General features: G+C 33.9%; 1 protein-coding gene and 1 non-coding gene across 4 annotated transcripts in view; both read right to left on the bottom strand.

Annotated features, from left to right (window-relative positions):
• Nucleotides 1–18,198, bottom strand: part of AGL (amylo-alpha-1, 6-glucosidase, 4-alpha-glucanotransferase) — a 79,096-nt gene that overhangs the window by 36,461 nt on the left and 24,437 nt on the right. For all 3 annotated transcript variants that reach the window (XM_004775191.3, XM_013047177.2, XM_004775190.3), the window contains 16 exons: nt 17,144–17,325; nt 16,866–16,977; nt 12,875–13,001; nt 12,422–12,524; nt 12,234–12,331; nt 11,462–11,601; nt 9,990–10,177; nt 8,260–8,383; nt 7,485–7,648; nt 6,812–6,913; nt 6,540–6,695; nt 6,293–6,443; nt 3,553–3,677; nt 3,351–3,463; nt 3,105–3,239; nt 811–941 (listed from right to left, as the gene is read on the bottom strand). In XM_004775191.3, coding sequence (XP_004775248.1) covers nt 811–941; nt 3,105–3,239; nt 3,351–3,463; nt 3,553–3,677; nt 6,293–6,443; nt 6,540–6,695; nt 6,812–6,913; nt 7,485–7,648; nt 8,260–8,383; nt 9,990–10,177; nt 11,462–11,601; nt 12,234–12,331; nt 12,422–12,524; nt 12,875–13,001; nt 16,866–16,977; nt 17,144–17,325 — 2,151 coding nt within the window. The remainder of the gene's footprint in view (nt 1–810; nt 942–3,104; nt 3,240–3,350; nt 3,464–3,552; nt 3,678–6,292; nt 6,444–6,539; nt 6,696–6,811; nt 6,914–7,484; nt 7,649–8,259; nt 8,384–9,989; nt 10,178–11,461; nt 11,602–12,233; nt 12,332–12,421; nt 12,525–12,874; nt 13,002–16,865; nt 16,978–17,143; nt 17,326–18,198) is intronic.
• TRNAK-CUU lies at nt 6,126–6,198 on the bottom strand. The gene has a single exon. It is a non-coding gene; the product is annotated as a tRNA-Lys (tRNA).

The following is an 18,198-nucleotide window of genomic DNA, read 5'->3' as shown; positions in this document are numbered from 1 at the left end:
AAGTAAGATGGTGTAGCAAGTAAGAGGCATAGTAAATTAATGCAATGGGTATCCAGGGGGACTAAGATCTTACCGTGAAAAATAATAGTTAAAGGAATGTTTTGTGGAAGATGTAAGAGTCAAACTCATCCTTAAAGATCGATTAGATGGACAGAGAAAATGAGTTGCAAAGGAGGCATGATATGTGGAATATTACATGAACTAGGAATACATGTGTGATCAGCCACATTTCCTAGATAAAATCCAAGAAAATATTTCCAACCAGCTGGGTTAAACTGAAAATTAAATATTTAGATCCTATGTCCTGTCTCACAACTACTCTAACTACATAATGTTTTACTATAAGTTCTCTTTTTGGATAAAACAAATATGCAATGAAACAAAGTTTTTGATTAGATGAAAAAGGAAGATGAATGTATTATATTTACAACCTATACCATTTGGGGCCCAAATAAATAAATGTTCTCATTTAGTCTTCAAAAAAGCCTATGTGAGGTTCATTTTATATTTCATTACCGAATACAAATCAACAAATTCACTATTTGTATAAACAAATAAAAATACATCTTTTAAGCCTAAAAAAAAAGCCTATCAATTATACAATACTATTCACATCTTATAAAGGCAGAAATGGGCACAGAGAGGTTAAGTTACTGGCTGGAGGTCAATGAATGAGTGGGTGACAGGGCCACAATCTGAACCCAAACAGTTGGGTTCTAAGCCCACCCTTTAATTCTATAAAGAAGATATCATATGACCATAAAAAACTCCCCAAAACACAAAAGCTTAACTATCCTTGTATTTGCTTACCTTGAAGACCTGCATATTTAAGAGATGACCAGTTTGGTATGTCATAACAGCCTCCACCATCCTCTTGTTCTTCGGCCTCACATCGGTAAAGTACCTGATTCAGCTCAGCCAAAGTTAATTTTGAGGCAATGCTAAGAAGTGGAAAATAAAGAGAACTGGTAAATACAGGAAAATGCTATCAATAAAGAAGAAAATCTGAATCATAACCATAAAATACCTTAACAATATATGTTTTAGTACCTCAGCACTATAATATACATTAAAAACAATATATGTTATAAATAATAATTAAAGGATAAAACATGCTAAAGATTCAGTTAGAAGTAACATTTCTTCCAAGCCAAGAAATACAAATCAATTGCCAAATTTTATTACTTGGAAGTATCCTGGAAAAATATTTTGGTTGCTACAACCTTTTTCTCACAAATTTGCTTTTTTATTTTTCTTTTTTTAAAGATTTTATTTATTTAGTTGACAGAGAGAGAGAGACCACAAGTAGGCAGAGAGGCAGGCAGAGAGAGAGGGGGAAGCAGGCTCCCCACTGAGCAGAGAGCTCAATGTTGAGCTTGATCCCAGGACCCTGAGATCATGACCTGAGCTGAAGGCAGAGGCTTAACACACTGAGCCACCCAATTGCCCCACAAATTTGCTTTTTTAATCTTTCTTGATGGGCTTGGTTTTTTTCTCTTCTTTATATTCTTTTAAGTAGGACATCAATAACATTTTTATGCCAATTATCCTAAAATTGAAATACTTGTCAAGGACCAGCAAAGGGATAATCAAAATTCATAGTTAACTACCTTAGAAATCATGTAGTATTTCTCTCCTCTCTTAAGATGGCACTGCCCTTTAGCTTGGTTATTCAAGAAACCAAGATTTTCTTAGCTAAGGATGATTCTTGATAATGGTCAGAAAGAGGTGTCTGTCATGGCTTTGATTTCTCCTTGGTCCGGGTAGCAGTGAAACTGTGTAACTGACCACACTTGAATACAACAAAACCTTACCTTTTTAAAAAAATAATTCTAGCTGTTCCAGTCATTTCATTCTACAGAACTGAATACATATCCTCTTGAATTTTATGTGAAAATATAACCTCTTAAATGTACTTCCTTCTTTCTCTTTTAGTTCTGTCTCAACTGAGAAAATTATGGTTGGCTGGGCTTTGTTCCCTGTTTCTGCCAGACTCTGTCCTCATTGTTGGGACAGACTCTTCCTTCATCCACTATTTGTGAGTCAAGTTTGAGCAAATCAATCAGCAGTCTCAGTACCAACTCCATTCTAGGCAAATGCTTTCTGACACATAGCCAGTGAACTTGCATATGAATTACCTGGGGAGCTTATTAAGATACAGATTTCTTGGCCTTACCCTGATAATCTGAGTAGGTCTGAGGATGAATATGCATTTTATAAGCATGCCACAGAAACATAAAACAGCTTCATCACAGATATTTTTATTTTCATTTCATTGCATTTTATTTTTTTGAATATTTTATTTATTGATTTGACGGAGAGAGACACAGCAAGAGAGGGAACACAAGCAGGGGGAGTGGGAGTAGAAGTAGACTCCCTCCTGAGCAGGACTTGATGCGGGGCTCGATCCCAGGACCCTGGAATCAGGGCTTGAGCCAAAGGCAGACGCTTAATGAGTGAGCCACCCAGGCGCCCCACCACAGATATTTTTAGAATGCAAATACTTTTCTAATAGTTTGAGTTGAACTGAAATCCTTAAAGATAAAAGCTCTTATAAAAACAAAAAGTTGAACACAATAAAAAAATGGGTTAGTACATAAAATGCTATTTCACTGGATAAATACACAGCCAATGAACAACAAAAAATTTAACTTGGGGCACCTGGCTGGCTCAGTGGGACAAACATGTGACTCTTGACTTCAGAGTCATGAGTTTAGGCCCCACGTTGGGTGTGGAGCTTACTTCAAAAAAATAAATATTTTAAAAAATGATGTGGAAGGAATATAGCATATGCAACTTAGCCTCAGTTCAGAATTGTGTGCACATGTGTGTGTATAGAGATGCATGTGTGCATGTGTGTGTTTGCTCATATCTATAGCTACATATAGAGAGTGCATGAGTGTGAGAGTGCACATGCAAGCACACATACAAATGATAAAGCAACAGGACATGTGAACAACAGAAGATGCTAATATGACTACTGGTTCTTGGACCACTATCTGAGTAGCCTGGACATAGAGGACCCTTAAAACTGCTTAAATCAGGCTTGCAGTAACTTACCAGTTATTAAAGTGGCAAATCTTCATAAACTAAGCTGTACTTACAAAGCAAAAGGAGTTTTTAATATAGGATCTGAGTTGTCAACAGCAAGGCTTCCAGATTTAAAGTGAGGACTGAACTGTGTCAGATGATTTCGAAGAATTCCAACAGCAACTTGTGCATGTGGATCAAGACTAACTCTGAAAACGTTAATTTAAAAAATGGTTACTTTTTAGGAATCATTTATTCAAAATTAACAGAATATGTCATCTATTTTACAAGCAAAGTCAACAGTTTGAACTCCAACATACCTGAATATAATAACACTTCCTGGAGACAAATTTTCAAATTCTATTTCTTGAATATATTCATTGGGTCCTTTTGTGGCAACTCCAGCTTGTTTAACAATTTTACTTTCACTAAGCTTGAAAAAAATCGTATAAAACCATTCAATCAATAATTCTAATGTCTTTAAGACATTAAACATGGTAGTAAGATGAGAGTCCCAAATACCTGAATATGTTCTCTAATTTCTACTGTGATGTTTGGCATTCCATTGATCGCATGCTCATCCTTCTGATAAGGTTTTGTATTTCTCTCAACAGTTCTGGCTTCAAGAACTACTTCTTCAATTTTGCCTACGAATAAATAAAAATATTAATGAAATTTCACATTAAACCATCTGGAATTAGGAAGTGCTAATTCAATTTAATTCATTAAACTTAGAGTTGAGTATGAAATAGCAGTCTGAGAGTAGATCATTCTACCCAAGATGCATTTTTTACTCAATGCTTTGTTCTTAAAATTATAAATTAACAAAGACCTCTCTGAAAAAAGATCTTATCAAGTAATAATGGCTTAACTCTCGGGAACAATCTATAACCTTCCTAATTTTGAGCAGAGAGTAAATAAATCCCTTGAAAAATTTATTTTAAAAAATGAAAAATTTCAGAAATACAAAAAGTAGGGAAACATTTTAAAAAGTCAGATCCTATTTACTAGCTGAAGAAAACATTACAAATGTGTACCCTTTCTTTCCCTTCAGAGGTAACAGTCACCTGCAATTTGGCATTCCTAAATCCTGTGCATTTTACTACATATATCTGTTTCCCAAAACAACATACATTATTTTCCATATTTCCAACCTTTATTAGAGTAGATCCAAATTATATATATATATATATATATATATATATATATATATTTCTGCAACTTGCTTTCTATTAAACAACACTATCTTTTAGATTTGTTCACATTGCTACATAAGCTGCAGCTCATGCTGCTGCTCATTTGTTTCAAATGCCAAATAGTATTCCATTGTGTGAATACACCAAATATATTCCTGTTTGCCCGTCTTCTAATGGAACATATGAGAGTTTTTCAGAGATATACCTAGGAGTAGAACTGCTTAGGTTATGTAAAACTTGAATTTTACTATTTAAGTAATTTGAGCCATTAATCTGACAATAAGAAACAGTACCTTTTGATCTAGAAATTCTACTTCTCAAAATAATTACTAAGAAATTATTCAAAAGAAAAAATTATTCCTAGTGTATATTCATTGTTAAACATACTAAAGAATATTAAAGATGGGATACTAATATAATAAAATGTGAAATATTTAACATAATGAAAATCACAATTCTATTACAAAATGGAAATGTTTTAATGAAGACCAATGACCAAAGCAAAACCCGAGATAATATTGTTCACACTGATGGCAACCATGTGAAACTGTATATGTACATTAGCAATAATCAGACAAGATTACTGACTATACACTTGCAAGCAGTTAAAAATAACTAATGAACATTTAACCTTGAAACTATTCAAGTTGAGGGGCGCCTGGGTGGCTCAGTGGGTTAAAGCCTCTGCCTTCGGCTCAGGTCATGATCTCAGGGTCCTGGGATCAAGCCCCCCATTGCATCGGGCTCTCTGCTCAGCAGGGAGCCTGTTTTCTTCTCTCTCTCTGCCTGCCTCTCTGCCTACTTGTAGTCTCTGTCTGTCAAATAAATAAAATCTTAAAAAAAACCCCAACTATTCAAGTTGATAATCTTCAAAAACTGGAGTTTATATATTTAATAACTAGCAACCAATATAGAATATGATGATTTTTATGGGAATCTTCATCCCCTCAATTAATTGCCAGACTTGGACAGTTGCTATATGCACAGGAGAATGTTTTGCTATAAAATATAACAGTAAGGAAGAAATAAAATACACACATCTAGGAAAAAAATCTAGCAATAATAAGGATATGATTTAGGGGTACGTTTTTATTTATTTATTTAAGATTTTATTTATTTATTTGAGACAGAGACAGAGATAACGAGAGAGAGCAGAGAGGGAGCACAAGCAAGGAGGAGAGGGAGAAGCAGACTCCCCACTGAGCTGGGAGCCTGATGTGGGTCTTCCCAGGACCCTGGGAAATTAATTTGGGGTAACTTACATTTTTACTACATGGACAATACCGTTATGGAAATACTCTCAAATATTAACATTTTCTGAGTTGTGAAATAGCTTTATTTTCCTCTTGATTTACTTCCTATTTCCCATTTTGTTTAAAACAAACATATTTCCTTTATACCCAGGAAATACGTATGTACATTCATGTGTTTATATATATGTATATGTATGTATATTTATAGTGTGTCTAACTGTGTACTTGTGTGTGAGCACGTACACACACACACACATATATAAACCAAAGTGGAAAATAGTTTAATATTTAAGGCTTTTCATAATCCATCCTCAATTACCTTCCTAGCCCTCTTGTCACTCCACTATTTTAAGCAAATAGATATTTTCATTAGTCCCCAGATAGTCTTACTAACACCTATTAATATGAATTTTCTTTTTTACATCTTTCAAAAACTATAAAGTTCCACCTCCCTTTAGAAGCCTTTTCTAAACACTCAGTGATTTCTCTCTTTTGTGAACATATAGCAATTATAGTCTCTCCACATCTCTTTTTTGACAATTATAAAACACATCCCAGGGTGCCTGGCTGGCTCAGTTGCTTGAGTGTCTGCCTTCATCTCAGGTTGTGATCCCAGTCTTAATTTCTTTCTTTAAAGTACACTCTATACCCAACATGGGGCTTGAACTCATGTCCCCAAGATCAAGAGTCACATGCTCTACCAACTGAGCCAGCTGGGTGCCCCAAGTTATGCAAAATTTTGAACTCTTTTTCTCAACTACAACCACACCAGTACTGTGTTATAATCACAGTAACATTTTTTGGTTGCATTACCAGGGATGCACATTTGAGGCACTTCTTTGCTGTAAAATGAAGTCTTAGGATTCCTGAAAGCAGTTCTAGACACAGATACAACAGACTGATGAATGCTGGGTGAATGTCTTGTTACTGCCACTATGTCTTCATCAACCTGATCCACATATACCTGAGAAACAGAAAGAGAAAACATGTTAGCATTCAAACTGGAAAAACTTACTCTGAAACTGAACCTTAAGAAACTTACAAAAAGTTAGTTTCTTGCCTGAATGAAACCCTTGGCCCCAAGTTCTTGATGAAGTTTATTGATAGCACATCTGGCTGCAATAATTCCACTTTGGAAATTAACTTCACCTTTATCTGATGGAGATGCTCCAGGATTCCACTTCGTATAAAATCGTTCTTCAGAAACCACTGAAATCTGAACAAAGTTAAAACTCAGCCATGTGTACATTTTAATTATAATGAGATCTTTTAGTAAAAATGCTGAAAGTTGTTGGCCATGTGGATTTAAAAAAAAACACCACCAAGACATACCTGGTGAGGCACTAATTCATCATAGCCTTTAGTACTTCCACTAGCACAACACGCCATGGAAACAATCGTGGTACTTGGCAGAGCATCATATTCTGACCTATGCTAGAAAACAAGAAAAAAAAACCACCAGGGTTTATTTTCCTTCAAATGCAAAGTGCCATCCTATTGCATAATGAAGTAAAGGACAGTTACATAGTTACATACTGTAAGACATTAATTGGCTTTATTTTATTATTTTTTGATATTAATTTGCTTTAGAATTTAACAAAACATTCAAAAGCTATGTACCATAATCACGTATAAATCTAAGACATGATTCTGAAGCATGTGGATATTGCCACTAAATATCGGATCAAAAAATTTATTTTTTCCTTTTTCAAGTTTTATTTAAATTCCAGTCAGTTAACATAGAGCGTAATATTAGTTTCCGGTATAGAATTGAGTGATTCGTCACTTACATACCACATCTAGTGCTCACAAGTGCCCTCCTTAATCCGCCTCACTCATTTAGCCCATCTCCTGCCCTCCTCCCCTCCAGCAACCCTCAGTTTGTTCTCTTCAGTTGAGTCTGTTTTAATTTTTTTCCTCCACTATGTTCATCTGTTATGTTTCTTAAATTCCACACACGAGTTCAGCAAAATAAGTAAATACAAGAAACAGAATAGATGCTTACCACAATGGGACACTCGTTATCGTGGGTAATATCCATAAACAGGGCATGTGCAATAGCTGGCATTAACGGCCTCAGACAGGGCTGAACAAAGGATCCAACAGGTTCTCCTCCATATCTATAAACCAGTCTGCCCTCTTCGTGGCTATTATATGCACTCATTGCCTCTGCAAAGCATTACAGAATATTTTAACTACCTTGATTATTACTGGTCAAGAAGAGGTTAGGTTTCTTATCATGGCTGAGTTTCCAAAAAAAGACCATAAAATATTATCAAAAATAAAACTGCTTTAAACATTTAAACAAATGTCTATTAGTTTAAGTGACCAAAATGTCTTCTCTATAACTGGCCACAGAAATGGCTCATGTAGGTAAAAGGGAACATATGTTGTTTATTAGGATGTTAGCTACATAGGATCTATGGGAAAAAAATCTAAGATTCAATCTTCTATCCAAGTAGGAGATGAAAACTAGATTTGTATATTTTCAAAAACAAAAAAATGCTGTTGTTCATGAGTCATCAATTCATTCTACTCATCTTTCAATTTAAGAGGAGATGTTTTACCCCAGGAAAAGTTTCCACTTTTTTATCAGGAAAAGTGGAAACTTTTCCTGATAAAAACAGACTGAGATAGAGAAAAGTTGGTGTAGAGTATTTAAGAGAACATTAACTATGTTGAAAATTATTAAACATTGTATATAATGCTATTAAATGCCTTTTAATCTACTTATACAAAAACTAAAGTTTTAGATGGGAAATACACATCAACAAGCCTACCTCTTATCAGGGAACTAATGCCCAGTCTAGTAACAAAGATATTGTCCAGCTCTTCGCTTCCTGTGAACAGTTCGGCTACTACATACAAATTGGGTTGCAATTTTCTAGCAGCATCCAACATGTACTGCAAAAAGCACAGTCACAAATGTAACATAAAGAGAAAAGCAAGTGGGGGGTAGGAAAGGAGACAAGACTAGGCATGGATTCAACATGAAAATGTCATGGAACAAGACAAAATGGAAATCCGAGAAGAATTTCCAAATAAATTTAATTGTGCATATGTAAGAAAACATAAAAGGAACACAGGAAACAAGAAAATTCATAAAGAGATTAAAACAGTTAAAAAGGAAGATTAGATTTTGCAAAGATACAGAGACACAAAGGAGGAAAAAGGAAGAAGAAAAATGTTAGTGTCACATTAAAATTATAAACCATAACACTGTGATTCTGCTAGGCTTTCACCCTGTTTTATGTGTGTTTGTTTGTAATACCTCTAACCAGACTATTAATTTGCAGGCTTTCGACTAGGCCATTATTGGTAAATTTCCTGCTGGTGAATCATTTAGCTATTGCAAAGATTAAGTCTAACTACACTAAAAGCCAGATTTTCCTACAAATGATAATCAGCTCTTAATCACAAATCAAACTGGTTCCAATTTTCTTAATATAATGTTTGCACAAAGGTTAATAAAATAATTGAAATTCTGTCAGCTAACAAGTAGGGTCCTAGAAGATTTTGTAACTTAAAAATTAACAAATTGACTTTTAATTTTCTGTTTTGCCACAATGTTGCAATAGTTATATATATATATATATATATATATACACATATATATATGTATATATTTATATAATGCAACAGCTATATAAATATAGCTGTTGCTAAGAGCACAATAAGGAAAAACCTCTGCTTCTACCGCCTTAACTAATGTTCACTAAATTCTTCCATATTAAATCAATTTTTCATCATTGGACTCAAATCATATTCATTATAATACTGCATTAAAATAACAGAAATAGATATTTTCCAGATAAGCATACATTCCCAAAGAACACTAAGTTGTCACTAGGAAGCTATCAAAGATCTTATAAACAGGATGAAAATTGTGTTTATAAAATTGTATTAGATAGAAGATACTGCTATAAATTTCGGCACTGCCTCAGTTTCTATAAAAAGCCCAAAGAGGGATAAACAACCTTTATGTATACAATTACATTTTTATAATCAATAAAAATGGAATCAATGAGGCTAAAGCAAGCTTCAATACACTGTAATGTTAGTGCTTAAATAATAATATGTAACAAGTGACTTCATTGTCTATTAATATATTAAGAGCAATCAGAAAATAATAAGAATAAGATAGATACTTGCATATTATTAAAAGGTTAATATTAATCCTTTAAAAGTTAATAATAAAATATTAAAAATCTTTTAATAATATGCATGGCGATATGGGTATGTATATATCATCAGAGACAATATAATCTATTTCTCTAAATTGAAATAAAAATATAAATGCATTAAACATTTTATAGCCCAGATATCCATAACTACTGCATCAAAAGATTTTGTTAGAATTGTGAAGTTATGCTTAAGTATTAAATACTACCACCAAATCAATGCTGGTCCAACTAGAAAAGAAAACACATACTTGCGTATTTTATTTAAGGAAAGCAAGGAAAGAGTACTACATTTCTTTGCTTAATGCAGATGAATTGTTTTTCTGTACCTCAGCTACATGAAGAGGTGTTGAGTGGCAATTATCAAGACGCACTCCTTGGAAATAAGTTGCAGTTATCTCAGTGTATTTTTTCATGTGTGCCCAGAGAAAAGGACAGTCCTCTGGTTTATTTCCATAGCGTAATTTAACACTGTCTCCCCAGCAAATAAGTTCTCTCCTTAGATAAACGTTTGAGCCTGTTAAGAAAGGAGCTTGCTTTCAACAGTCCGAGAAATAACATGAAAACATTTACTTCAAGGAAACATTGTTTTTTAAAAAAATCGTATTGACTATTTCTATCACAAACCATACACTGGTTAAAATTATGTCTAAAATGGTAGGGTTATTTAAATCTATAAAGTTAAAAAATTAGTATTAATTTATATCTCATACCGATTTTGTTAAAATTTGACCTAGAGTCTCTTCTAAAAATGTGTACTTAGTGTAAAAAAAATCAAGTTGCTTCTTTTAAAGAAAATCAGTAATAGTAATATCACAGGCCCTTTGAAGACAGCATTCTACCAAAAACATTTCTTCTTCAAAGCTTTAGTTATTTATTTGAGAGAGAGATAGACAACATGAGCAAGAGAGGCAGAGGGAGAGGGAGAGAATCTCAAGCAGACTCCCAGCTGAGAGCAGAACCTGATGCGGAGCTCAATCCCATAACCCCGAGATCAGGGCCCACGCTGAAATCAATGGTTGGACACCTAGCCAACTGAGCTACCAAGGTGCACCTCTACCAAAACCATTTAAAGCTGTGTTTCTACCTCATTACGCATTTTGGCAATAGGTTACATTAAATCCATGGCATGCAGTAGAATGCCTTTTTGCATTTAGAATGGAGAAGGAGATAGCATTTAGAAAGGAGAAGGCAGAGATACTTAAACCCAAAGTACATTCTTTAAGAAAAATGAGATTTTGAATTAGAAAAAGACTTCTCATTCAAAAAGACTTCTAAATGTTGAAAAACATATTGATAGGTGCCCAGCAAAATTCTGTCTGACAAAGAAATAGTTGTAGAAAAATAAAATGCTGGGAGTGAAAGGGAAACCGAAAATTAGTTTTTAGTGTAATTGCTATTCAAATACCTTAATACCCCCTGGCTAATGAATGAAAATATTTCTTATGGCAATATAATTGTAATAGCATGGTCTTGTATGTATTTTTAAAAATGCAATAGGTTAAATTTTTAACCATATAAAATCTTATTTAGAACCATTATATAAAATAGATAAAAGCCATTCTGGTTGAGCATATAAAGACTAGGAGGGGAAAATGGGGGAAAGGAAAAAATGAATCCCACTCTTCCTGTTCATACCTTCTCTTCGCTCTCAAACTGTATGCACTCGACATCTCTGTGATGAAACAGTTTTAGAACTATTACCTTGGTAGGGAAAAAAGTCAATGAAACAGTTTGTATTTTGAGTTTGCTGTAAACTTTTCTCTCCCTATCCACAGAGAGGTTAACAAAAATGATATACCTGGTTCAGCAAAGTTTCGAAGGGGATCATCTCCCATTACCCATCCATTATGCGCCATCAGAAAACAAGCTTTATTTGGGTTATGAATCATAGATTCTTCTGCGGAGAGAGTCATTTCCTCATATGGGAACGTAAAATACCTATGGAGATACAATTAAATATTAAATCCATACAGAGAGATTATTTGGAGAGAATTCAAATTAGTAATATTAAAATAAAAACTCCTCCTTAACAAATAGAATAAATTAGTCTTACACTATAGGAAATAAACTTTTTTACAGGTCAAAAATCTTCAGAAGACTTTCTGAGTAGATCTACTAAGATTTGAGAAATGGGAAGTCAGCACTATAGCATTATCTGGTTAACAGTTTAAATAATAAATTAAAAATTTAATAAAATTACTAAGAAAATCATTGAAATATTGGTGTTACTTTTGCAAAAGCTTTTACTACCCTTTAGTTGCCTAATCTGTGCTGCACATTACCTACAAGATAAGGACCTAAATGCTGGCTCAATCTGATTAACTTTGAATTTACTAGTAAGTATATAGTCCTCCAGAAACATTAATGTAATGTTTATAAACTGATTCATACTGATGATAGTTTCTTTAAGGACTGGCCTACCAAAGTTAATATTAACCCTAGTTACCAAATCAAAACTTCCATTTCAGTTAAAAAATGTACTGAAGTCACACATGGAAGGAAAACATTCAGATTAATTTAAAAAGTTAAATCCAATATTCAATTTTTAACCTTTAATGAAAATGAAATACCTGGTAACTAGAGGATGTTTTCTAGTGACAGGTCCTAATTTAGGGCCATGGCCAGCCAGTCGTTCATAAAACACATTTCCCAAAAGGCAATTAACTACCTGAAACACATTAAATTATGTATCTCAGTAAAAACAACCACAAACACTATTAAGACTCAAAGAAAAACAGCAGTTCAAAGTAGGTGAAACCTGTTCCTGATGATAGTTCATGAGTTGATGCTTCTCTGAATTTAACTCCTCAATTCTCTTACGGAACCAATTACAGCATTCATCAATTGCAGCTGGGCCCTTGCTAGAGCAGAGAGAGCAATACATGCTGAATATTTAATGGTTTTAAAATTCTACATTTAAAACTTTTCTAACAAGGGTCACAGAAACTTTATTTACTTATTTGAAACATTAAACATATTCATCAGGATCTTAACTAATGGCTGAAGAAGTTTTCCAACTGTAAAAAATATTATATAAACATATAGGAACATGGCCTACCACACAGAAAAAAGAGGAAAACATCATGCATTTGAACTAGCAGAATTATGGTGAATTACTTTTTTTGATTTTCTATTCAGGATTTTAATACTAGCTGTAAAGATCTGTAGGTAATATTATCCTTTATCTCATAGGAAAAAATTCATAACATACTCATGTGGTATGAAAGTTGCTAGTGCAATGTTCATATCTACAGTACAGCCAAGCCTTCTGTATTCAGGATCCTGAATAATCTTAAGGTGTTCCTTTGGATCAGGCTTGGTTGTTATTTTCCTATTTCCTAAAAGAAAGAAGAGATGATATCTTAAATGCAAATATCCACAGGGAGATTTTAACTGTTACTGATATCCAAATTTTAGTATACAGTATTTTTTTACAGAAAATAAAACAAATATTTATTTCACAAACATCCTTCTTACCTCCCCCCATCTTCTTACACACCACCTAATACACACACACACACACACACACACACACACACACAAGGAGGGGAAGAGAGAGATTGGAAGGGAGAAGAACATTATAGAAGAAAAACACAGGGATTCCTATCACTTCAAACTCTGCCCCACTTCTCTGCCTTAGTCAGCTTTCTCTTACTATAATTTTTAGGGCACTAAGGATGTTGGTAGTACAAATTTTCCTTCCAGGTGTTACCAAATACACTAATATCAGGAGTTCCTTCTCTTCAAAGATTACTTTCTATTCAGAAGTCAGTCTTATTAATGACTTTCTTTGCATACTCTGAAAGAAACACACTGGCTAGTTTTTATACTTTTTTCCTTTTACCCAATAAGCATATTCCTTATGTAATAATAAAAAATGCAAATGTAAATAAATGTTTTGTGGGAAGAATTTTTATCCCTTTGCTGGAACTTGTTCCTGATAAATTAGATGTTATGCAGGATTGCCTCCACTGGGTTTGATTTTATTAATTTATTATTATTATTCTTTTTAATGTTTCTTTTTAAATTTCAAATCAATTAATTAACATATAGTGTATTATTAGTTTCAGAGGTACAGTTTGGTGATTCACCAGTTGTATGTAACACCCAGTGCTCATGACATTCAGTGCACTCCTTAACTGGGCTTGCTTTTATATTAATTAGCTAACATTTGACTTACTCTAAAGAGACCTTGAAGTGGCTTATAAAAGCACAAACAAAATAAATAAAATATAAATAGATTCTCAAGATTTAGTTTCTGAGGTTCATTTGGAAGAGTATATATATTACACCTACCAGTGGAGCACCTAGGTTGCTCAGCAGATTAAGCGTCTGCCTTTAGCTCAGGTCATGATCCCATGGTCCTGGGACTCAGCCCTGCATTGCGCTCCCTGCTAGGCAGGGAGTCTGTCTCTCCCTTTGCCCCTCCTCCTGCTCATTCTCTCTCTCAAATAAATGAATGAAATCATTAAAAAAAATAAAGAAAAAGGAAAAAAAAAACTGCCAGGAAGTGTTTGAAAAAAAGAGAAGCTTATACAATCAGTGTAAGGGATAAAAAAAGTCTTTAGTATTGATAGAATGGAATAGTACACATAACGAATCCACATACATTTAGTATATGACTACACTATGAAGTCTTTATGGTGTATCACAAATCAGTATAAAAGGATGGATTATCAACTCAATGCCATTTTTTGAGTAAAAATATTTATATAATACACAAAAATAAATTCTAGGTGTGTAACCATTTCTTTATTTATTTTTAAAGGTTTATTTATTTGAGAGAGAAAGTGTGTGTTTGTGGTAGAGAGGTGCAGATGGAGAGGGAGAGAGAGAATCCTCAAGCTGACTCCTTGCTGAGTGTTGAGCCCAGTGCTGGGCTGGATCCCATGACCCTGAGATCACAACATGAGCCAAAATCAAGAGTCAGATGCTTAACTGACTGAGCTACCCAGGCACCCCTTGAACACTTAAATATAAAAAAATAAATAAATAAGATTATTAGAAGACAGAATTTTTTTAAGAAAACAGAATGTTGACGGAAGATTTTTTGTAAGCGTGATGTGAAATTAGAAGCTATAAAAGACTAACATTTTTGAGTATGCTGAAAAAAAAAAACCCATATCAAGAATTAAAAGATCAACAGCATACTAGGAGGACATATTTGAGGCCAGCATAACAATTACCAATATAATAAGTCAATGTGAAAAAGTCAAACAGCCCAATAAAAAATAGGGAAATAGGAAAGAACATTAATAGACAATTAATTAAAGACCTGTAAGTGGCAAAGCAACATGTGAAAAGGTAATTCACTAATGAGCAAAGAACTACAAATTAAAATAATGTTTTGCCTGATTGACAAACGTTATAAAGATTAATGGTGTCTAATGCTAATGAGGGTATAGTTAATGATAATGTAAACTGGTACAAATCATTCTGAAAAGCAACTGGACAATACTTCTTGTTAATTTATCATTAAATTTGTATACTCTTTGACCAGGAAATTCTACATCTAACAATTTATCTTAATTTATCCTGCAGATTTATTCACCTAAGTAAAGATAACAATAGAAGGATATATAGAAGGATATATCCTTATAAGGATAACACATATAAGGATATATATATATATAAAATATATTTTATATATATATTATATATATATATCTCCACATATAAGGATATATATATAATACAGTTTATAAGGATATAAGTTCTACAAAAGTAAGGGCTTGCTATGTTCACCACTGAATCCCCATGCCTGGAAGATTGCCTAATATGTACTAGGTAGTTCAAAAGGTATGCATTAGGGTGCCTGGGTGGCTCAGTTGGGTTAAGCAACTGCCTTCAGCTCAGGTCATGATCCTGGAGTCCCGGGATCGAGTCCCACATCGGGCTCCTTGCTCTGTGGGGAGTCTGCTTCTCCTGCTGACCTCTCTACTCTCATGCTCTCTCTCTCTCTCTCTCTCACACACATAAATAAATAAATAAATAAATAAATAAATAAATAAAATCTTAAAAAAAAAAAGGTATGCATTAAATGAATGAATGAGTGAATGATGAAGAAAACTGGAAATAATCTATCAAGAGGGCTAAAGAGAGATGCCTGACTGGCTTGGTTAGTAGAGCATGTGTTGGGGTTGTGAGTCTGGGTCCCATACTGGGTGCATAAATTAATGGAATACTATGCAGCCATCAAAAGAAATGAAATCTTGCCATTTGCAACAACATGGATGGAACTAGAGCGTATCATGCTTAGCGAAATAAGTCAAGCAGAGAAAGACAACTATCATATGATCTCCCTGATATGAGGAAGTGGTGATGCAACATGGAGGCTTAAGTGGGTAGAAGAAGAATAAATGAAACAAGATGGGATTGGGAGGGAGACAAACCATAAGTGACTCTTAATCTCACAAAACAAACTGAGGGTTGCCGGGGGGAGGGGGTTTGGGAGAAGGGGGTGGGATTATGGACATTGGGGAGGGTATGTGATTTGGTGAGTGCTGTGAAGTGTGTAAACCTGGTGATTCACAGACCTGTACCCCTGGGGATAAAAATATATGTTTATAAAAATAAAAAATTATAAAATAAAAAAAAATAAAAAAAAAAAAAAAAAAAAAAAAAATCTTAAAAAAAAAGGTTAAGGGCACTTGGGTGGCTCAGTCAGTTGAGTATCCGACTATTGCTTTTGGCTTGGGTCATGATCTCTGTCTGGGTCATGGAATCAAGCGCCACATCAGGCTCTATATTAAACAGGAAGTCTGCTTGAGATTCTCTCTCTCTGCCTTTCCCTTTCCCTCTGACTCTCCCCCTGCCCCAATGCTCCCCATCTCTCTCTCAAAATAAATAAATCTTAAAGAAAATAAAATCAGTGTATTCCTCTCTAGAGGTTATTGGCAGCTGCAGTAATCTGCTCACTTACCTTGCACTCATGGAAACATATATTGAGCTCTACTATATTCTGAGTATTGTGTTAAGGAACCAATAGTAAGAAACAGTCCCCAAGAGAAATAATTATGTATTATTATGACATGCCCTTTAGAGATCTCTGCTAACTCTCAGGACTACATTTTATAATAACACAAATATATAATAATAACAGATTTAATAATGTCTTAGCCAGAGAAAAGAAGGGTTATCCCTTTAAGAGTAATAATAAATTTCTTAAAATTGCTAGAAACATTCTAATGTATATCCTTTACCTTGTGTAAGAAGTCCTCTAAATTGCTCAACTGCTTTGTAAACATCTACTTGGAAAAATTCCCAGAGCTGAATTTTTGGAAAAATATCTTCCCAAATTACTTTTCGAATGCACTGAAAAATTTCAATAGTTAAAAAAAGATATATTTAAAATATTTTCACTAAATATTATTTTTCAAATTAAATATAGACTCTAAATAATTTTCAACCATACATTTACTTTGTATTTTAGAAATTTTGTTATTCTGTTTTAGTGTGGTACTCCTCTATACATACTGACATTCATTTGATGATCATTTTCAATCAAAGCCGGTACTCCTTTTTCTTTGTATTTCCCTTCGGCAACGTCACAGGATAAATGCCACAGTGCTCTGTCTAAGACCCAGGCAGGCTTTAAGTGTGGAGAATTTACAAGATTATATGCACATTCTGGATGTTCTTGGATCCATCTACTATTAGTGGCTTAAATAAAAAGGAAAAATAAAGGAATATCTTGTAATTAAAGTGAAGTTAGTATCTATGTTAAGTTTAAAGATGAAATAAAATATCAATATCCACCACTCATTGTCTTATATATTAGACAATATTTAAATGTCATAGTATATTATATAAACTATATATTATATTTCTTCATCAAATATTTAATATTTGTTTAAATTCTTATAATTTATGATATTGTAATGTGAAAAACACTTTTTTGGTTGTGGTATCCTGTCATCCACTTCACCATACCTTTTTCCTTTCTGTTGTAGGAATTTTTAATTGTTGTAAGATGCAATTCTGACTTATTAACACTCCTGTAAAAATAAGTTTATTATTGTGGGAGTTAAGAATGGCCTTGTCCTTGGCCCATTTTGATGATCCTTGAGTCAACTACATTTTGGAACATTCCTTCTAAGCCTGAAAAACATCTTTCCCTGAAAGCCAGACAAGGTTTCTGCCCCAATCTTCAGAACTCCAAATGTCATTTATGCATTTTTTCCATGTAATAATTTCTTCCTGTATTTTGGGGGAGATGGGAAGGAAGGTGAGGTTCTTTCCTCTGGATCTTTAAATACCATTATATCTCCCTAAGGCTAAGAATACTAACAAATATACATCCCATTGAAACACAGTTATTTCTCTGCCTTCTATAGTCTGTTAGTTTCAAGACCAAATGTCTAGAAAATCCGACCTGTATCTGCCGCTTCCACCTTCTCCCCACAGTCTTCTTCCTTTTCCACTGCAATCTGCTGCTGCATCCAGCACTCCACTGAGGTTACTCTAATCATGAGATTTAGTGCGGCTTTCTCAACTTTATCCATTTAACCTCTATCACATTTGCCATTATTGATT

This window comes from Mustela putorius, unplaced genomic scaffold (assembly GCF_011764305.1).
Source record: "Mustela putorius furo isolate JIRA1106 unplaced genomic scaffold, ASM1176430v1.1 tig00003853_pilon_pilon_pilon, whole genome shotgun sequence".
In the NCBI taxonomy this organism is placed as follows: domain Eukaryota; kingdom Metazoa; phylum Chordata; class Mammalia; order Carnivora; family Mustelidae; genus Mustela; species Mustela putorius.
The sequence above is the reverse complement of the archived record's forward strand: the minus strand, read 5'-3'. Positions and strand labels throughout refer to the sequence as shown.